Raw genomic sequence first — 22,824 nt, forward strand, 5'->3', positions numbered from 1 at the left:
ATAATGTTCCACTGTGTATATATACCACAGTTTCTTCATCCATTCATCTATTGAAGGACATCTAGGTTGTTTCCACAGTTTAGCTATTGTGAATTGAGCTGCTATAAACATTGATGTGGCTGCGTTACTATAGTATGCTGATTTTAAGTCCTTTGGGTATAGACCGAGAGTGGGATAGTTGGGTCAAATGATGGTTCCATTCCGTTTTCTAAGGAATCTTCATACTGCTTTCCAGATTGGTTGCACCATTTTGCAGTCCCACCAATAATGTATGAGTGTGCATTTTCCTCCATATCCTCACCAACATTTATTGTTGTCTATATTCTTGATAACTGCCATTCTGACTGGCGTGAGATGAAATCTTAGTTTGATTTGCATTTCTCTAATTACTAGAAATGTTGAACATTTTTTCATATATTTGTTGATTGAATGTATATCTTCTGAGAAGTGTGTGTTCAGCTCCTTAGAACATTTATTGATTGGGTTGTTTGGTTTTTTTGGTGTTAAGTTTTTTGAGTTCTTTATATATCCTGGAGATTAGTGTTCTATCTGATGTATGTGGCAAAAATTTGCTCCCAAAATGTAGGCTCTGTTCATATCATTGATTGTTTCTTTTGCTTAGAAGAAGCTTTTTAGTCTGAGTCCATCCCATTTATTAATTCTTGATTTTATTTCTTGCGCTTTAGGAGTCTTGTTAAGGAAGTCAGGGCCTAATCCAACATGAAGATTTGGGCCTGCTTTTTCTTTTATTAGGCAGAGAGTCTCTGGACTAATTCCTAGGTCCTTGATCCACTTTGAGTTGAGTTTTGTGCATGGTGAGAGATAGGGATTCATTTTCATTTTGCTGCATGTGGATTTCCAATCTCCCAGCATCATTTGTTGAATAGGCTATCTTTTCTCCAATGTTTGTTTTTGGTGCCTTTGTCTAGTATGAGATAACTGTATTTATGTGGGTTTGTCTCTGTGTTTTCTATTCTGTACCATTGGTCTACATGTCTATTTTGGTGCCAATACCATGCTGTTTTGTTACTATAGCTTTGTAGTATAGTTTAAGGTCTGGCATTGTGAAGCCTCCTGTTTCACTCTTCTCGCTAAATATTGCTTTGGCTATTCTGGGTCTCTTATTTTTCCAAGTGAATTTCGTGATTGCTTTTTCTATTTCTATAAGGAATGCCTTTGGGATTTTGATTGGGATTGCATTGAATATGTATAGTGCTTTTGGTAGTATGACCATTTTGACAATATTAATTTTGCGTGTCCAAGAGCATGGGAGATCTTTCCATCTTCTTAAGTCTTCTTCAATTTCTTTCTTTAGTTTTTTGTTGTTTTTATTGTAGAGGTCTTTCACTTCTTTTGTTAATTTGATTCCCAGATATTATTTTTTTGAGGCTATTATAAGTGGGATAGTTTTCCTAAGTTCTCTTTAAGAGGATTCATCACTGATATATAGAAATGCATTTGATTTATGGGTATTGATTTTATGTCCTGCTACTTTGCTGAATTCATTCATTAATTCTAGAAGTTTTCTGGTGGAGTTTTTTGGATCCTCTAAGTATAGAATGGTGTTGTCAGTAAATAATGATAGTTTTAGTTATTCTTTTCCTATCCATATCCCTTTAATGTTTTTCCTCTAATTCCTCTGGCTAGAGTTTCAAGGACTATGTTGAATAGAAGTGGTGAAAGAGGGCATCCCTGTCTTGTTTTAGTTTTTAGAAGGAATGCCTTTAATGTTTCTCCATTTAGAACGTTGCTGGCCTTAGGTTTAGCATAGGTTGCTTTTACAATGTTGAGGTATGTTCCTACTATCCCTAGTTTTTCTAGTGTTTTGAACATTAAGGGTGCTGTATTTTGTCAAATGCTTTCTCTGCATCAATTGATATAATCATATGATTCTTATTATGTCTTTAAGTCTATTGATATTATGAATTATATTTATTGATTTCCATATGTCTCTTCATCAATTGATATAATCATTTATTATGTCTTTAAGTCTATTGATGTGATGAATTATATTTATTGATTTCCATATGTTGAACCACCTTGCTGCTTGTGCTTGGAACTTTTTGAAAGCATGTTTAAAATATGGGGGAAATACTATAATCATTTTGGCTAAAAACTATAACATTTATTTCAAGCTGCTAATCTTAAAGTTAAGTATAAGAAAATCATTATAGCCAACAGTTAAGCATGTTTGCCAAGACCAAGCAAAATCCCACCTTTACAAAATCAGTTCAACTCTTAATCTGTTCTTCAACCTCTCATCTATGAGGTTATTGCTTGAAGAGAATGGAAGAGTTATATAGTATCTGAATTGAAGTTTGTGTAGATCTTGAAGGAGGAAGTACCCCAAGATTTTATCAGTATGGGTATTCTTTCTCTTTTTTCCACCCTAAATTTAAGGGAATAAGTTCACAGTCCTAGTGTTTTCTGGGTCTGGGGAAAGTTCTTTTTCTTTTTTGTTCTTTATTCCTCCTGCTCTGACTGTATATGGTTTGTTTTCTGAGAAACTGAGACAAAGTCCCATTTTTCAGCCTAGATACTGCTGTTGCAGTCTTATGGGAAACATTTGAGTTTGACTATATTTCATCATCCTTCAAAATGACAAATGCTGCTAGGTTCGATGATAAAATGTCTCCAAGTATAATCACTTAACCAGGGAACCTAGAACAGACTGTAGGGCAGGATTTTCAAAAGTCACTAAATACAGTATAGTTTACCAGTTCCAATTTTTTCATTTGTGCCATTGCTTTCTCAGGTATGCACCTTCCAAACGGTGGCATATAGACACAATTATGCGTGTTCTAACAACCGTAAGTAGCCTTTTCATTCATCCTTTACTAAGTGATGGAGTGGACTGAGAAATGAGGTAGACAGCCCTTTTTCGCCTGGAACTTAGATGCTAGTAGGAGAGATTGGAAATTTGTGGGGAAATATATAATAAAATATTGGGAAGGGATAAATGCTATGGGAAAAAATGCTATAGAAAAATAAAAAAGTCCAAGTGCACTAAAAAGTACATATAAAAGTGTTCATCGCAATCTTGTTTATATAGGGACAAACTAGAAACCACTAGTAATTCCCAAAGAGGAATTGGTTAATTATGAAACATCAGTAGGATGCAATGATACCATTAAAATTATGATTTAGATGTATTTATTTCATGGAATTCTGTCTGGGGCATGGTAGTTTCTAGTTTGTCTAGAGTAGCTGGGTGCAGTGGTGTATGCCTGTAATCCTAGCAACTGGGAGGCTGCAGGAAAAGGACTGTAAGGACTGTGGCTGGAATAAATATCCCATGATTATGGTATATAATTCAAAGCCAGCCTCAGCAACTCTGTGAGGCTCTAAGCAACTTAACCAAGACCCTGTCTCAAAGTAAAAATAAATAAATAAAAAGGGTTGGGGATGTAGCTCACTAGTTAAGTACCCCTGGGTTCAATCCCTGATACTAAAAAAACCCCCAAACATTAAAAAAAAAAAGCAATCTCACTCTGGTTTGCCTATCATAAATTAATTTTTTAGAAGGTTAAAAGTTAATAAGAGGGGCTGGGGTTGTGGCTTAGTGGTATAGAGTGCTTGCCTACCATGTGTGAGGCACTGGGTTTGATTCTCAGTAGTGCATATAAATAAATAAAAAATAAAAGCCCATCAACAACTATAAAATATTAAAAAGTTAATAAGATATTTTAAATAAACTTGTTTTCTCCATGACAATTTTTGTAAGGCCTAGAAGAAAAGGAAAATTAGAGCTTCTTAAAATGTTTATGAAAATGTAAAACTTTTTTTTTAAAATACTGCTTTTCTTTTTCATTTGACTTGCGTTCTCTTCTTTTTTTATTTTTTATTTTATTTTTTAGTTGTAGGTAGACAATACATTTATTTATTTATCTTTATGTGGTGCAGAGGCTTGAACCCAGTGCCTCACACATGCTTGGTGAGCGCTCTACCACTGAGCCACAACCCCAGCCCCTGCATTCTCTTCTTAAGATCATACTGTATTTTTTTCTTTTGCCTGTATTGCATTGATTTTTGAATGTTGAACCAACCTATGTGACTGGAATAAATGTCCCATGATTATGGTATATAATTCATTTTGTACATTGTGGGGTTTGATTTGTTAATATTTTGTTGAAGATTTTTGTACCCATGTTCCTCAGAGATACTGGTCTACTAATTTTCTTGTAATGTCTTCTTTGACCCCTGTGTTATTTAGATGTGTGCTGTTTTAATCTTCAAATTTTTGGGAATTTTCCAGGTTTTTTTTTTTTTTTCATTACTGATACCTAGTTTAATGCCATTGTAGTCTAAGAACACACTTTGTATGATTTCTATTATTTAAATTTGTTGATTTTTTTTTTCTTTTATGGCCTAGAATGTGATTTCTGTTTGTTTCAGTAGGAATTTGGGAAGCTGTTTCCTGCTGATTGATGTTTGTGTAGTAATTCGTAATTGTTATTTAGGTCATGCTGATGCTTTATCTTACTTAAAAGCACTTTGCTTCTGGGCGCTGTGGTGTACTCCTGTAATCCCAGCTGCTTGGGAGGCTGAGGCAGGAGGATCTTGAGTTCAAAGCCAGCCTCAGCAATTTAGTGCAACCCTAAGCAACTTAGTTAGACCCTGTCTCTAAATACAATACAAAAAGGGCTTTGGATGTGGCTCAGTGGTTAAATGTCTCTGGGCTCAATCCCTGGTACCAAAAACAAACAACCCCCCCCCCCAAAAAAAAAAAAAAAAAACAAAACAACAGAAAAGCTCTTTGTTGTCTGGGGTTCTGGATTGGTGGTAGAGCACTTGCTTAGCATGTGTGAGGCACTGAGTTTGATCCTCAGCACCACATAAAAAAAAAAGGCACTTTGTTTTTTCTAGTTAGTGACGAATGTAAATATCCAGGTCTCATCACAAATTACCTTTTTCTTTTCTTTCTTTCTCTCTCTTTTTAAAAGCTTCTCACTTTGTTTTTGATCATTTTTCGAAACTTTTCCCGTCTTTGTGTTTCTTAACTGGAGTAAGCACTCCGGTCAACTAGATTCCCCCCCCCCCCCCAAAAAAAAAAATACACAATTAGACCTGGTCTCAGTCTTATAAGTCAGCTTTGCTATTTTGTTCAGTAATGGACCATTGACCAAGGTTGGTAATATTAGGCATGTCACTGTTTGTATGTCCTACAAAGCCTGTTATAATGCTGTAATAAGCCCAAGGTATATTTTCCGAATAGGTTAAATGGTTTTCTTTGTTCCATGATTGCAAATACTATCTCAAATTCTAATAGTTACGAGAACATTAAATTGAGCAAATTAAAAAGGTGGGTGGGCGATGGAGGATGAATAATTAAATACAAATATCTTCCATTCCTAGGACTATGATTGATTGTATAAGATTTGTAAATAGTTTATAAAGGACAGTTTGATATTTTAAATATAAACTTGTTTTTAAAAACTTAACATGCCCTTTTGCAATGTTCAGAGATGCCCCTGTTCCCTGTGACATTTACTTTGCATATATGATTCAGACACCAGTGTTGGGAACTTATAATAAGTGACAGGTAGTTGTAATTAAGTTCCTAGTTAATGTCTTAAAATTTTGAAATTTTAGGTCTTTCTTGAAATTTTGAAACTTTGTTTTGCTTTTAATTTGGAACAAGAGATGATTTTTTAAAAATCTAACAACATATTTTAAAGTAAGGCTTTGAATTTTAAGCTGCATGTAGACCTGAGAATTGGAATCTGGCTTATTGGAGGGTGGTTTTTAATAGTGGTTTTTTTTCAATAACATTTGGTAAAACTATTTAAGAACAACATTTGTTACCATTGCTCTGTGTTTCTAAGCGTAACTCTGAATTTCCTTTTAGGCAGGAAGTTATGTTCGTGATGATGCAGTCCCCAATTTGATCCAGTTAATAACCAATAGTGTGGAGATGCATGCCTACACCGTTCAGCGCTTGTACAAAGCAATTCTTGGTGATTATTCTCAAGTAAGTACTTCATTTGCCATTGTTTATACTTGGAAAGAATTACAGTTTTGTTTTTCTGTATTCCACTGTTACTAACACTCTAGATGTGTTCAGTTTTGACCTTTTGATTAGATGATGAATTTGCATTAAGTGTTTTTGGAAAAATTAAAGTCCTTGACTTTCTTTTGACAGCAACCTTTGGTACAAGTAGCTGCATGGTGTATAGGTGAATATGGTGATCTTCTTGTATCTGGCCAATGTGAAGAGGAAGAGCCTATTCAGGTACCTCTTGTCATTCTTGATTAAGGAGGGGAAAAAACAGGTTTAATGGGAGTTGATTATGATTACTTGAAAAGTTTGTAAAGAAGTAATAATGGAACTACACTGGGAAATGTGCCAGTTTTGAAGACAGAACTTACTGGAGTGTTGTGAGATTTAAAAACCATTTTACTGGGGCTGGGGATGTAGCTCAGTAGTAGAGTGTGTATAGCCTTGGGTTTAGTTCCGACCACCAAAACCAAAACTTAGGTTTCCGTTTTCTTTTACATCAAAGGGCTTTATTTTCTGGAGTACTAGGGATCAAACCCAGGGGTGCTTTATCACTGAGCTACATCTCCAGCCCTTTTTGATATTTTTGAGACAGGATCTTGCTAAGTTGCTTAGGTGCTTGCTAAATTGCTGATGCTGGCCTTGAACTTGTGATCCTCCTGCCTCAGCCTCTAGGGTTGCTGAGATTACAGGAGTGTGCCACCACACCTGGAAAAGACTGATTTTTATATATAGATGAACACAGTACCTTTATTTTATTTATTTATTTTTATGCGGCGCTGAGGATTGAACCCAATGCCTCACACATGCTAGCCAAGCACTCTACCACTGAGCCCCAGCCCCAGCCCAAAGGACTGACTTTTGAGAAAATTGTGGCAATAGTTCTTTAATTCTTTGTATCTTTTACTTGTCTTCCTCTAAGTTTGCCACTTAAAATTATAATATGCCCCAGTGGTCTTTCTTCTGATTGAGCGCTCTTAAGGCGAGCGCTCTTATCACTGAGCCCCAGCCCCAGCCTCCTCATTCTGATTGATGGAACAGCTTGACAGTTACCCTGGCAAAGTACAGGTTGTGTTTAAGACTTTGTGTTTTGGGAGAGGTGGTGGTGGGGTGGAGTGGGGTGGGCATTGGGGATTGAACCCATGGATGTTTACCACTAAGGTGCATCCTAGACCATTTTATTTTTTATTTTGAGACAAGGTCTCACTAAGTTGCTTAGGGCCTCACAAGTTGCTGAGGCTGGCTTTGAACTCTTGATTCCCCTGCCTTATGCTCCCAAGTCACTGGGATTATGGGTGGGTGCCATAATGCCTAGATAGAGGCTTTTAAAATGATGGGCAGCATCCTTTGACTTGATCATTAGATTTAAGCATTTATTCTTACCATTCATTTGTGTGGTCTTTTTTAATTTTTTTCTTTTTAATCCACAGGTAACAGAGGATGAAGTGTTGGATATTTTAGAAAGTGTCCTAATCTCTAATATGTCCACCTCTGTAACACGAGGTTATGCCCTCACTGCCATTATGAAGCTTTCTACTCGTTTCACCTGTACTGTAAAGTGAGTATTGAGGAAAAGTAGGGTGAACAGATGCTTTCATAATTTTTAGAAATTTTAATTTAGAAAATTTTAAGCATAGACAGAAGCATAGAGAAGGTAAAATGAGTTTGCCTGTACTTATTATCCCACACCCACAATGATTAATTTCATCTGTACTTTGCTCTCTTCATTCCCCCAACCTCATTCCTCCCCACATCTTTTAAAATATTTTTTTAGTTGTAAGTGAACACAATACCTTTATTTTATTTTTATGTGGTGCTGAGGATCGAACCCCAGTGCCTCACGCGTGCCAGGCGAGTGCTCTTATCACTGAGTCACAACCCCAGCCCCCTCATTCTCTTTTTTAAAAAATGTCTTATTTTTTTTTTTTGTAGTTATAGATGGACAGCATGCCTTTATTTTGTTTGTTTATTTTTATGTGGTGCTGAGGATCGAACCCAGTGCCTCACACATGCAAGGGAAGCACTCTTGACACTGAGCTACAGCCTAACCCCCTCATTCCCTTTTGAAGCTTATTTATTTATTTATTTATTTTAATCAGATTTGTGGGCTGGAGCTGTGGCTTAGTGGTAGACCACTCACAAATGTTAGGCACTGGGTTCCATTCTAGCACCATATAAAAACAAATAAAGGCATTGAGTCCATATACTACAACAACAACAACATAAAAGAATATCGGATTTGTAATATCATTTTTCTTTTTTAAAGTAGAGAATTTATTTGAGATGTCTGAATCAGAATAGAATCACAAGTATTAGGGTGATTAAATCTTTACAATCTGTTTTTGGCTTTTTGAATAAAAGTTGATTCTTGGGTCAGTTTTCCAGCCAAGCATATTTAAAGCAAATTTAGTTCTCCTAGACTTTCTGCTTCAGTTTTTATTGTAAGGTCTTGTAAGAAATGGTATTTTTGATTTACTCTTTAAATTGTGAACCAAGAATTTGAGGTTAGCATTTGGATGCTAAAAGCTTATTATTAAAGAAGATAATGGACAGTATAAGTTTCTTTTGGGGTAAAGTAATAATTGGTACTTTTATGTAGATTTTAGGGTATGGGATATATACCAGCCAGAAAGCTAACTTTACAATTAAAATATATAATGGTGAGTATTGGATGAATAAAGATAAAAGTATTTTGTTTTTGAAAAATTACGTAAATTAAGAAAATAGTATTTTGAAATTTTAACCAGAAAACTGGTGAGTCACTCTTTCTTCTTTTTCATGACTTTTTGAGTGTTTGATATCATTTGTTATTTTATCCTGCAGCCGAATTAAGAAAGTGGTTTCCATCTATGGAAGCAGCATTGATGTAGAGCTCCAGCAGAGGGCAGTAGAATATAATGCACTTTTTAAGAAATATGACCATATGAGGTAAGCAAAAGAAAATAAGCAATGTCATGTGCATCTTAGCATCCTAAATAAGTTGTCACAATAATCCCTAAGAGAGACTCATTCCTTTTGCAGTCCATAAGCGGGCCTACCAACCCTACTTAATTCTCATTGCTTGGCTCCTTCTTTTTTTCTGCTCCTAGTCTCTAAAGAAATGAATTAACAGTATTCTTTCATTCTGTTGCAACTCCCCTGTCTTTTTTAGGTTTGTAAAGTTGGCAACATTTTCCATTTTATTTGGTTAATTAGTGGGGGTTGTATTGCTTTCAAGAGAAATAATCTCATGCATATCCCATTACTATTAACATTTTGGTATTTGCCTTTTTTTTTTTTTCTTCCATTACAGAGTGTCTACTTTTTTTTTTTTCCCCTTGGACAGTACTGGGGATTGAATGCAGGACCTTGTGAATTCTAGATAAGCACTGTACCCTGAGCTATATGCCCAGTCCCCTTTTAAATTTTATTTTGAGACAGGGATTCCCTGAGTTATACAAGCTGGCCTTGACTTTGCTAACCGCCTGCCTCTGTCTTCTGAGTAGCTAGATTACAGGGATGCGCCACCACCATGCCTGGCTATATCCACCTATTGATTTATCTTTTTTTCATCTCAGTCTCTCTACCATTGAAATACATGTTTTGGTATTTAGTTGGACAGTTTATTTATGTATAGTTTCTTGCCTGCCCTTAATCTATTCAGGAATTTAGGTCATATTATTATAATCCACCTTCTATTTTGTGTGTGTGTGTGTGTGTTTTGAGAGAGAAGGAGTCTTCAAAATAGTTAATAGTGATGGTTTTGTGTAGGGAATCTATGTTCACTGCCTAGAATTTAACCACTTCAGATTCTTCTAGGTCTGCCCTACTTGAAAGAATGCCTGTTATGGAAAAAGTGACCACAAATGGCCCTACTGAGATTGTGCAGACAAATGGAGAGACAGAACCAGCTCCACTAGAGACCAAACCACCACCCTCTGGGCCGCAGCCCACCAGCCAGGTATCCTTGCACTTGTTTCTCTGGGATTCCTAATGATCTCATCATATCTTGTGACTGATTTTGTTTTGGCTGATTACTTTTAATGCTTTTGGATTGGTTGATGATTCCCTTCATTATTAAAGTATTAAAAGTGCCTTGCATTAGATGAAGTTTATAGACAAGTAACAAATTGAGGTAATGTTTCCTTATTTAGGCCAATGATTTATTGGATTTGTTGGGAGGAAATGACATAACACCTGTTATTCCAACTGCACCTACGAGCAAACCAGCTTCTGCTGGTGGAGAACTTCTTGATTTACTTGGAGACATCACCCTTACAGGTGAGGCCAGATTAGAGTTATTTAAAGCTTGGATGGTGATAGAGGCCTTGTGGAAAAACTACACTGATCACAAACTTTCCAGCACATGAATTAACTGAAGATAAGAAAGGCTGAGTACAAAACAAGAATAAACTCTTTACAACATCTGGGAAAAAAGCTGCCATGCTAATGATCAGTGAAGGTAATTCATAGGGATTCCTTGAAGACTTTAATTTTTGGAGAGTAAATTATTTGTAGTATTTTAAGATAGAAAGGGAAGAACTTCCTCTTTCAGGGTTGAAAAGATTATATTCCAAGTCCCCTTCACCATTAGGTGGTGTCTAAACCCATGACTTTTTCTGGTTGTCTTTCTATTCATGGTTAGTTTTTAATAGCTGTGGCCATTTTTGTTGAGATATTAACCTGTTACTACTTACCTTTCTTCTTCCCTTCCTTTTTACCCTTCCTAATAATAATTGAAGCAACTGAAAGAGAAATTGTCCATAATTTTAATTCAAATGTAACTTTTCATTTGGGAATATTTTATCTTGTCTTTTTTCATAATGGTAGACATTTGTAATTGATTTGTTCTGTAATAATATGAACCCTTGTGTTTGAGATTATTACTGTGGAGCATAATTTTTATCCTAGATTGCAGTGTCAAGTATAGTTGAAAAGTTAAAGTGTGTTCTTTAAAGGTAAAATGGGAAGTTATAACATATGTGACCCAAGTAGAAAGCAGCCATAGGATAAGGATGTTGAATGGTCAGGTAGGCTCACCATCACAGACTAAATGATTTTTCCTTAATATGGCAGGCTTTCTGAGCTTATGATTTATATCTGTGTCTTAACAAAATTTTAAAATACTACTTTTCATGTACTTTTGAGTCATTTACATATATTAAATTTCAAATCCTTAAATGTGAAAACTATACTGAATCATTAGAAAAGAACATCAATAGTCTTCATTTTTATAATTTTAAATGGTTGTTCAATATTTTATCAACAAGTTTGCACTATTATATACTCATTTCCTTACTATTGGGCATTTTGTTTTTTTCTAGGTTTTTCTTATCTAGTTTCTTCAACAAATATCATTATATCAGTTTGTCCTTATTTTAAGGACTAAGTTACTTAGTCTTTCTGAATCTAATTAAAATAAGGATGATTAATACTTACCTCATAGGATATTGATGAGGACTGCTGACCCATTCAGTGCATGACACATAGTATTCACCTGAAAATATTATTTGCTGTTGATTTCCTTAATTTATATGGCCACTAGTTTGTAGAGCATTGTATATAATTTTTTAAAAAATATTTTTTAGTTGTCAATGGACCTTTATTTTATTTATTTATATGTGGTGCTGAGAATCGAACCCAGTGCCTCACTCGGGGTAGGCAAGCGCTTTACCACTGAGCCACAACGCCAGCCCCTGTATATTAATTTTTAAAAACTTTAATAGAGGGCTGGGGTTGTGGCTCAGTGGTAGAGTGCTCGCCTAGTACTTGCGAGGCCCTGGGTTCGATCCTCAGCACTGCATAAAAATAAATAAATAAAAACAAAGGTATTGTGGCTGGGATTGTGGCTCAGTTGTATAGCACTTGCCTAGTGTGTATGAGGCCCTGGGTTCCATTCTCAGCACCATATAAAAAATAAATAAATAGAAACAAAGGTATTGTGTCCAACTACAACTAAAAAAAAATAAATATTTTTTAAAAAAACCTTAATAGAGTCGAGTGTGGTGGTACACGCCTGTAATTCCAGTGACTTGGGAGGCGCAGGCAAGAGGGTTGTAAATTTGAGGCCAGCCTCAGCAACTTAGTGAGACCCTATCTCAAAATAAAAAGGGATGGGGATGTGGTTCAGTGGTTAAGCACCTCCCGGGTTTAATTCCTGGTACTGCCCTCCCCACAAAAGAAAACAAATGAAAAGGCCTTCCTAAATAAGGTGAAAATTTCCGCTCTTTTTTATTAATGTTTTTTAATCAGGGAATGTTTAATGTTTATACATATATTTGCATTACAGGTGAAAATCCTGTTTGAACTTTCTTGTATTCTGAACTCATTTATTGTAGAGTCTTAATATTTCATTTTATTTTTGTTGTTTGTTGTTTCTATAATGTTGTATCTAAAAGCAAAATGATAAAATATTAAAAGCCTAGATTTCCTTTTCCTTGTTCATAATGTGTTTTAAATGTCTTCCTAGTTTCTTTACATTTTTTAAGTCTAAAATTTTGAATTCTAGATTCTTTAATTGATAAGTTATAACTTATTATTCAGAAATATAAAATGATTGGAAATTTGGGAATAGAGTTAGTATGAATTTTAAGAGGGTCTGACAGTAGGGAGTTTCTGTTGCTCCTCAAAACTAATTATTATACTTTTTACAGGAGACAAAAGCTAAAATTTGAGGGAGTTAGGGACCCATCTGTTATGCATAGATCTTATTTAGCCTCAAATTTTCTGTAAGAACACATTTCTAAAATTCTTCTGAAAGTGGGAATTGGTGGGGAAATTACTATGTTAGCTTTATAAAGCTAGGAGAACTATATGAATATGTCTTTGTATATTTCATTGATAATCCACTTGGATGGGTAGATCTACTGTGGTGTTCTTGTTTGTTTTTGCTTCTTGTGCTTTGCTTAACCATCTATATTTCTACCCTCTTTGCTAATTTTTGGTATGCTGGATTTTTTTCCTAGTGTTCTTTAGTATCTTTTTTTTTTTTTTTGGTTTTGTAAAAGATATATCCCACTCTGTATTTATTTCATTGTGTTAAATTTTTTTGTTTATTTTTTTTGAGCTCTAGGAATTAAACCTAGGGCTTTGCACATATAAGCATGTACTCTGCACTGAGCTATCATTCTTTTAAAAATGATGTATTTTCAGTTAATTTCGTGAGTGGTTTGAAATCTTTATAAACACAAAATGTGTTTTCTATATTTTGCTGAATTTTCTTAAAATCTTAATTTTTTTCAGCTTATAGTCATGTTCTGTGATTTGACTTCTATTGTATGATGCATGCTTTGTTCTTATTTAGGAGGATCAGATAAAAGTGGTAGTGTGGCATGCCCCACCCCCACTCCACTCTCACCCTCTCCTCCCAATGTACATATGTGGTAAAATTTTATTATGCATTTTTTGGCGGGGGGGGGTGTGCTAGGGATTGAACCCAGGGCTTTGTGCATTCGAGGCAAGCACTCTACCAACTGAACTATATCCCCAGCCCCCCCCACCTTATGCATTTTTTAACATCTATAAAACTCAGTAAATGTCTTGATTTACCTAGCCTATAAAATAAAAATAGTATGGAAGGTTATGTTTTTGGTTTGTTTTTCCCCCACTCTCTTTCCTCTTTATTTAAAATTTATTTCTTTTTTTGTGGTGGTAGGGTTTGAACTTAACCTAGGGCCTTGTGCATGCTAGGCAAGTGCTGTACAACCCCACTTTCCTCTTGATTCCATAGGTAACTGCTTACTATCCTAAATCAGCTGGTAAACACATTGATGTTTACCTTTCCTTAATTGAGTGTACAGTTGTATTGTTTTGCCAGTTTTTACCTTTTTAGAAATGGTGTCTAACTGCATGTGTTCTTTTTTGTGTGTCTTGCTTTTTTTTGCTAAGCACTGTATTTGTGAGAATGATCCATAAATAATTCATAAGTGTATTTTTAGTGAATTCACATTTTCTTTGTTGTGTTTGTTATTTTATTGTCAGTATGTCACAGTTGACTTAACCATTATGCTGATGGTGGACATTTTGATTCTTTCCTGTTGTTCAGTTAGAAACTATCTTGCTTGGAATAATTTTTATATGTTTCCTATGTACATATGCAAGAGCTAATAAAAAGCATTACTAAGAAAGGCAGTGGTTCTTACCTAGTGGATATTTAATGAGTAGAAGCCAGGGGTGCTACTAAATATTCTATGATGCACCAGCCGCCTACTGCAAAGAATTTTCTAGAATTTTCAAAGAATTTTCATTAGTGTAAATGTTGAGGAGCTTAGTTTAAGAAGGTATAGTGATGTTCAACTCTCCTATTATCAAATTGTTTTCTAGTTTTTTTGCACCAGTTTCCATTTCTTTAGTAGAGCATAAAAGTCTCCATTGCTCCATATTTTTATTATCAGACGTTGGAATTTTCACTATTTTGATGGATGGAAGTAGCATCTCACTGTGGCTTTAAATTCCATTTCCATCATTACTGTGGTCAGATTGAGCATCCATTTTATAAGATCTCCTTTAAATTCAGGTACCCTCTTTTATAAATTGCTTCATATGTACCTTAGCATTTTTTTAGTTGGGTTTTCTTTTTCTGCTGATTTGTAGAAGAAGATATGTATAGTTGTGAATACTTAACTCGTTCATTATTATATAGCATTCATTTTCTCCTGCTTGTGGTTTTTTTTCTTTTTTTTTTTTTTTCTTTCCCCCTTATGGTGGTTTCTAATGAACAGAAGTTAAGTCAATCTAACGTATTTGAATTTTTAATTATTTTCCTTTTTGGCCTGTGCATTTTGCATATTGTTTAAAGAATCCTTTCCTTAACCTGAGATCGTAATAATTTGTGTTTTCTTGATGAGTTTGTCATGCTTGCTAAAGTTGACTTCCATTGGAAAATTCCTTTAGGTGCTCCTGCTGCTGCTCCTGCCCCTTCCTCAGTCCCACAGATATCCCAGCCCCCTTTCTTGTTGGATGGCCTTTCATCCCAGCCTCTCTTCAATGACATCGCTGCAGGTATAGTTATTTTTGTTATCATCATCAAGTGGAGCACAGAGCAATGAGAGGTGGTTTTTAAGGAAAAGAAATAATAATTCTTGAAGCATTAGGCCAACTACAATAAGGCTGATCTTCCTGTACTTTTGCAGGCATCCCCTCCATCACAGCATACAGTAAGAACGGTTTGAAGATAGAATTCACCTTTGAACGGTCAAACACCAACCCCAGTGTAACTGTGATAACGATACAGGCCTCTAACAGCACAGAGCTAGACATGACAGACTTTGTTTTCCAGGCTGCAGTACCAAAGGTACTTTAATGTCTTTGTTCCTTTTTTTCCCTTTGATTGAAGACGAGCTGATTTTTTCTTCTTGCATTTGGTGAAGGATATATTTTAATGTTTAGAGATTAAATTTGTAGATTTAATTTAAATAATATTGAAATTATTATGGTTTATTGAAGCATGTCACTAATTTTTTTCTCTCAATATTCGAAAGAAAAGTTTCTCCTTAATTAACATCTGCTTTACTATTGATACATAACGACTCTTTGTTTTTGTGAATTGAGGGTTTTGTTTATACCAAATCTTAAAGAATGTGTTTTTGAATAAAGAATAGTTTAGAATGAGGGGCGAGCAAAATTTCTCTATAAAAGACCAGCTAGTGATTATTTTAGGGCATATGTATATATGTTCCTTGCTGTTACCCAGTTCTGTTGTTAATGTGTATAAACAGCTGCAGACAATATGTGAATGAATGAGTGTGGCTCTGTTCCAAGAAAAGGTTATTTACAAAAAACAGGTGTTTGGCTACCTTTTGTCAGCTCCTGGTTTAGACTAAACTGATGTCTTCTTTGCAGTGATAAGGGAAGTATAACTTTCAGACAGCAAGCTTTTAGACATTGATGATGATTTATTTGTGATTACTGCTGACTTTCAGCTTTCTTTGCTTACAATTTTTAGGAGCCAAAATAACATGGACTTTTTTTTTTTTTTTTGAGATAGGGTCTTGCTAAGTTGCCAAGGCTGGCTGGCCTTTAACTTAGGATCCTCCTACCTCAGCCTCAAGTCACTAGAATTACAGGCCTGGCATGTAGTTGTTTTAAAGCTGTCATGTCAAGTTAATTAGAACCACTAATAAACTCTTAAGAGCCATTCTGTTTGGATTTTAATGCTAGTTGTATGAAATGAAAGCAAGTTACTTAATCTGTCTTAGTTTCTTCATTTGCAAAGGGAGCAGTGATAGTGATAGCTACTTCATAGGGTTGATTTGTGGAATAAATGGTTTTTTTTTTCTTTTTTGTGCTGGGTGCTGTTTGAAGCATCTCTTATGTGTTTAGTGCTTAGTAAGTGGTAGCTACTGCAATTTAGGATTTTATACTTGTTACTTTAGGCTGCTGTCCTAGCAAGCTACCTTTGCTACTAAAGCATGGTCTTATTATTGGTGTTTTACTGCACTCTGCATATTGATGATGTGTCTTGGTATGTCTTGAACTTCAAAATGTCACATTTCATATATCTTACTGTAGGTACTATTTTCATTTTTTAATATATCTGAAATTGGGGCACATTTTAAAATTATTATCTTTTCATAGTTTCATGGGTAGCCTGTTTTCGTTCTCATTGTTACATAAAATAATGCTGTGAATTACAATTGATAGTACCTTAAATTTAATGAAATATAGTAGTAATGAATAACATTTAAGAAAACATAATTCATCTTGACAGTAGAATTATGAAAAAGATCCAATATAATAAGTCTGTGCTTTTGAGATTAAATCTTTAGGTGCTGTGATGCATGCTTGTAATCCCCGTGATTCAGTAGGCTGAGGCAGGAGGATTGCAAGTTTGAGGCCAGCTTCAGCAACTTAATGAGATGTTGTTTCAAAATAAAATAAAGGGGCTGGGGATGTATCTCACTGGTAGAGCACCCTTGGGTTCAGCTCTAGTACCTCAAAAAAAAGGAAGAGATTGAATCTTTGATCTTGTTGTAATGTTTGGCTTTAGAGAAGACTGTCAGTCTCTCTCTTAGGAAAGGTTTTTAAAGTTATGATATATAAAATAGCTACTTAGTACAGTATGCTTTAGTTAGCTTGCTCGTAGCACTTTCCTCTCATCTCTGTAAACAAATAAAATCCACCAACACAAACAAATTATGGTGTTTGCCTCATCTGGGTCTTGCAGTACAGGCCAGTTCTGCATTGTTCCTTTTTCTGTTGCAGTCTCATGTCCCTAATAGAGCAGTCCTAAAGTATTCTACTTACATATTAACAAGCTGGCTCTTTCAAAACCTTTCCTCCACCTCTCCTGCAGGGGAAGGCCTTGACACATTCCAGATTATGCAAGCTTTAGAAAACAAAAGTTTAAGTCTTGGGGTCTAGATATTCAATTACATTAAAACATAAAGGCCTATAGTTAGTGACACTATGTTGGATTGCTATTTTTAGAAAGCTTTTTCTTAGGTTTCTCCTTTTTTTTTTCTTTCCCCTCCATTGGCACCCATTTTTTTCTTTCATAGTTGATCAGTTACTATCAAAATGAAGTTTTCACAACAAGAATTGGTGAATTTTTGAAAAGTATTAGGCTAAAATTCCTTCTCCTAGAAAGGGGAGAATGGCTCATTGCTAGTTTTCATGATCAAAGACCTAGCTGTGCGTGTTAAAGAATTCTGTGAATATGAACTGAGAATGTAGCTTGGTGGTTTGATCCCTAGCACAACCCCAAAACAAAACAAAAACAATGAGTGACAGTTTGCATACTATGAAGTATGTGGAAACAAAACAGTAAATCTGTTGGTTGATCCATCAGCTGGGTGTATTTTGCTTATTTGTTGATATCTTTGACATAACACTGTGTGTAACTTTTTCTGAAGAATGCCCTTTGTTTTCCTTAGACATTCCAGCTGCAGCTTCTGTCTCCTAGCAGCAGCATTGTCCCAGCATTTAATACGGGGACCATCACACAAGTCATCAAAGTTCTGAACCCACAGAAGGTGAGTAGCATATTTGAAGTCAGTATCTGAGCAAGATATAAGCTTGCTTCCTGAAATATACTTTTTTGCTTTGTTTTTCTGGGTTTTTCATAGTCAGAGATCTATGAAAACACGTGGTCTAACTTCCTTGTTCTTTTGTAGAAAATAAATGGAGTCCAGAGACCTCAAATGGATTAGTGACATCTTATTAAAATGCAGCTAAAATTTTTCTCTATTTTGAGGATTAAAGGTATAGTTTTGAGGAGAGGGGGAAGCTTAGACATATAAATCTATGCCAAAGTTGAAATCTGAGGTAAGAGCATTTGTTGAACCAAATATCCACATTTACTGCTGTAATTACTAAGTAAGGATAGCAAAAGTGGAGGTATAAAAACATGAAGCAGTCACATGAAAAATAGCTTTAGAAACTGAAATGAAGCAATATTTTTACTATATCTTCTCAAAGAAGTAAATTGATTTTATTTAATAGTAATTAACTGATTGATTTTCAGATAGTTCTTGAAAATGGTTCAGATAATTCTTTTACCCTGAAAGATTTCTAGTAGTTACTTAAAATGACCAGCATAATTTTATACTCTTGTAACACTTTGCCTTTCCTTTGCTATTTACTGTATTTGGAGCATCTGTCATTAGTACAAGCACAGATTCCTTTGGCCCCCTTATACATATAGTAAAAACTTCCTTAGCGCACTAATTTTTAAAATATGCCACATAAAGTAAAACAAAAAAAAGAATTATATTCTCTTGTAACTGTGGCTGCTATCTCTGAATTTATGCTTTGTGAATGCAAAAAGCTTATGTTCACTTTTGCTGTAGGTTTCATAGACAAAGCAACATTTTATCTGAACGCAGAACATGAGATGTGTGTGTGTTTACCTAATTTTCTAAAAACTTGGACACAAGTGTTGAGTTTTTTTTCAAAAAGCACTCAGCAAATGCTCCTGAGTGATTCTGTCCTTTTAATGCACTTCTGGGCCCACAGTTTGTTTTTTTTGAGATGCACTTCCTCTACTTGAAGGCATGATGTTGTCTCCTTGGCTCAAAGCTAGACAACTAGGCATTTTGGTGGTTTGCCTTTTTTGGGGGGGGTGGGGTGTGACAGGGGGCACTCAACCACTGATCCACATCTCCAGCCCTATTTTGTGTTTTTGTTTAGAGACAGGGTCCCATTGAATTGCTTTAGTGCCTTGATTTTGTTGAGGCTGACTTTGATCCTCTTGCCTCAGCCTCTTGAGCTGCTGGGATTATAGGGCTGGGGTTACAGGGCCACCATGCCTGGCCCTGCCTGTTTCTTTTCTTTTTTTTTTAAGTAATTTTTTTTTTACCTTTATGATTAAAGGTTTATTTGTAGAGCTGAGCATGGTGGTGCATGCTTTTAGGCCTGCCTGCTTGTGAGGCTGAGATGGGATTGATTGCTTGAGCTCAAGATCTCAGTGCCAGGGGCTTGGGATGTGACTCAAGTGGTATTGTGCTTGCCTGGCATGCGTGAGGCACTGGGTTCAATCCTCAGCACCACATAAAAATAAAATAGATAGTGTGTCCATCTAAAACTAAAAAATAATTTTTTTTTAAAGAGAGAGAGAGAGGGAGAGAGAATTTTTTAATATTTATTTTTTAGTTTTCGGCGGACACAACATCTTTGTATGTGGTGCTGAGGATCGAACCCGGGCCGCACTCATGCCAGGAGAGCACGCTACCGCTTGAGCCACATCCCCAGCCCCTAAAAAATAAATATTAAAAAAAAAAAAAAAGGCTTCAGTGCCAGCCTGAGCAGCATAGTGAGATATCTCTCTCTCTCTCTCTTAAATGGCCTATCTCTTAAATGGTCTATTTGTGGACTGGACATATTGTGGATATTTTATTTCAGTGTATTAATTTGTGATTCTCTTTCACGTTCACAGCAACAGCTGCGAATGCGGATCAAGCTCACATATAATCACAAGGGCTCAGCAATGCAAGATCTAGCAGAGGTGAACAACTTTCCCCCTCAGTCCTGGCAATGAGGGTCTGGCACCATTCTCATTCTTACCCCACTCAATCAAAGGAACTCTGAGAAGGAGGTTGTGATTGCTGGCAAGTCCCCCCCAACTGTACCATGGGCATCAGGAGCTGAAGAGAACTGTTGAGGAGGATTTTCCTGAAGTTATTGCTGACCTTGAAGCATTGTTAAAGACTAATGTCCTCTCCTCCACTGTTGAGGCTGGCTGCTTCTGGAGGCTACTTTGCACTCTTCTTCCTCTTCTCCCGTTTCCACACTTCTCCACCCCTCCCACTTTTGCAGCCGGTATCAACATTCCCTGGGCCCCTGAGGCAATTAGCAGCTGGTCTGGAGGAGAGGACTGGAATTCTTGGCGAGAAAACACTCACTCTGTCTCTGCAGCAAAGAGTGCCCCTTCTTTCTACTGTTGTTTCTCTGTGGACTGGGCAAGGTGGGGTATTTATTCCTCACTAGCTGGGTGACCATCTTCAGGCGCTTTTTACATCTGGCATTTGGAATGGAAATATAACAATGGACATTAGGGAGCCCTGCCTTTTTCTCTGGTTCCCCCAATGTTTGAAAGAGGCATTAGGCTCCTGGTAGCCTTTTCTGTGCATTGCTGTATACACACAGACAGACACACATGTATGTATGTTTGTTATCAAGAACTGATTAGACCTTGAGAGTTTATTTGTAAACACTGGACAGATGCAGTTAAAAAGAGCTTTTGTTGAGATTGGCATGAAGGATATGGTGCTCTATTTGTAATAGAAATTTCCAAGGCTCTTCCAGCTCCCCTTTTCTCTCCATTCCTTAGCTGTAGTCATGAATACTCTCCATGATTTTCAAAGTAAATTCCACTTAAAGTGCAAAGTGGACACCTTCTAAAAGATGCATTAATTCTTATTAATGAGCTATTCCCATCACAAATTTTAAAGTTTCTCCCGAGCCCATCACTTGCCCATTTGAACTGTGGTAAATGGGTGGAAAGAGGAGTCCACCAGTTTCAAAGAGCAGACTCCTTAACTACACCTTTGCCCATAGGATGAGTGAGTGTCAGACTCATCCTGGAGCATACAGGAGTCATCCATTACTCCAAACCTCCCTTTTTATTTCCTGAGCCTGGCTTGGACCTTGGCATTCCGTTTGATTCCTTCTTCTAACTGGAACATTTGTGTTGTATCTGTAACACTGGCACTGAAATAAAGACCACACGGTTAAAGAAATCTTTCCTATATTGTACTTCATGGTGTTGGAATGAAGCCTTGTAGCTTCCTTGCCCCCTATGTCAGAAGAATCTTATGGTCACCATAGAGTAGGAATATACTTTCCTGAGTCTGAGAAATTAGTCTCTCGAAAGAAACCAATCTCATGAATATCTGCATTAAAGACTTGAGCTTTTTAAACTAGTAAGAGTGCCGAGTGCTTTTTAGAAAGGACCCTTGCGTTACCAAACCTTGCTGGAATGAGGTGAAATGATTCTCCTTTGGTACGTGTTGGATGTACTATGTACGTTCAAGTATACAGGCACCATGTCTTATATATTGCAGAACAAAGAGAAAGTGGGGCCCACCTTGCTTTTAAAATGTTTGCAATTGTTACTGTATTGTACACAATGACTACTTTCACTTCAGTTTTAAATCTTTCTTTCCCTTTCATTTCACCAAGCCTTTACTTAAAATCTTCAGTGTCTTGTCAAACCTAGCTCTGTATCAGATGCTAGACTATTCCTGACATTTGACAAACTGGAGTTGAACTAAAGGCTCCAAAAGGGAAAATTTCTGGTCTTAAAAGTATACAGGAACAAGATCTGCTAAAACTTACTCCACTGGGTAACTGGTTGACGGAGTCAAGAATAGGATATGATTTCCTGTTTTTGGCAAAATAAGTGTGAACTAGTGCATACTTCTGAAAAACGCTTTGCCTGTGCGATGAAAAATAGCCTTTAAAAGGTTTCTTCGCAGACTGATTTCATTGGATGGATATTTAATGCTGTGAAACTTGATAGGATTAACATAATATTGGTGGATTTCTTGAATAGAATTTGTCTTAACATTCCTCTTTGTGTAGAGGCTTTATTTTCTCCCTTAAATTTGTAGCTAACCAGCTCAGGTTTTTTGTTTTTTTGTTTTTTAGTTGAACCAAGTTGATTCTCTGAAGAAATCTGCTCAAGAATATTCTGTAAGACAGTGCTAGCTAATGGAGCTGCAAAGGGTCTACTGTACTACAAAGCATCTGCTTGGGTGATCAGAGTTTTGAGGTAGAATTTATGATCATCCCTGGCTTTGTCTAAAAGGAATTAAATAATCATGGCCTTAACGCACGGTGTGCTGTGTAGAATAAGAGTTAATTTCAGAGACTGAACTTGAGCACCATACTGAAGGACTAGCGCCATGGAACTGCCTAGGATACTGATGGTTGTGAAGACTGTTTCAAATGATTGATCTTTGAAAGCTTCAGCGTGCCTTAGTTTCTAGGATCAGCATTAGTTCTCTTCTCACTTGGCCTTGCAGCTAGAAGGAGAAATCTCTTAATTTCTGTGAACACTTTCACATTTCAATAATTTCTTTCTAGAGTATAACCATTCAAGGGGGAGCAAATTAGAATGGATTTTACAACTCCAGAGCCATTGTGAAGAAAGGGTGATTTCTGTGGCTATTTAATAATCCCAGGGTGATAAGCAGTGGACCCTCACACGCTTACTTCAGCAATTTCACATGCACTTGTACCTCATTGTCTCTTTTTGAGAGTAGTTTGTATTCTGTCCTCCCTCCCATCCCCAGTAATCTTAAGGGAGAATTCATATAAGTAATTTCAAAAAACCGTAGAAAGGGTGCTGTCCCTTTTGAAGCTTCTCCTACAATGCCTTGGTGCTGTTACGTTGAGGTGGTTTGGAT

At 36.2% G+C, this 22,824-nt stretch overlaps 1 protein-coding gene across 1 annotated transcript in view; it reads left to right on the forward strand.

Moving 5' to 3' along the window:
* The window catches only part of Ap1g1 (adaptor related protein complex 1 subunit gamma 1), a 79,248-nt gene extending 57,912 nt beyond the window's left edge, over positions 1-21,336 (forward strand). The window contains exons 13-23 of the mRNA XM_046434495.2: positions 2,756-2,810; positions 5,849-5,971; positions 6,143-6,232; positions 7,429-7,556; positions 8,822-8,926; positions 9,797-9,938; positions 10,132-10,258; positions 14,870-14,977; positions 15,109-15,269; positions 17,851-17,949; positions 19,851-21,336. Of these exons, the coding sequence (XP_046290451.1) occupies positions 2,756-2,810; positions 5,849-5,971; positions 6,143-6,232; positions 7,429-7,556; positions 8,822-8,926; positions 9,797-9,938; positions 10,132-10,258; positions 14,870-14,977; positions 15,109-15,269; positions 17,851-17,949; positions 19,851-19,952 (1,240 nt within the window). The 3' untranslated portion in view covers positions 19,953-21,336. The remainder of the gene's footprint in view (positions 1-2,755; positions 2,811-5,848; positions 5,972-6,142; positions 6,233-7,428; positions 7,557-8,821; positions 8,927-9,796; positions 9,939-10,131; positions 10,259-14,869; positions 14,978-15,108; positions 15,270-17,850; positions 17,950-19,850) is intronic.
* Positions 21,337-22,824: the final 1,488 nt, after the last annotated feature.

Source organism: Marmota monax, unplaced genomic scaffold (assembly GCF_021218885.2).
Source record: "Marmota monax isolate L192 unplaced genomic scaffold, Marmota_monax_Labrador192_F-V1.1 WCK01_AAM20220418_F8-fsc00024, whole genome shotgun sequence".
Taxonomy (NCBI): domain Eukaryota; kingdom Metazoa; phylum Chordata; class Mammalia; order Rodentia; family Sciuridae; genus Marmota; species Marmota monax.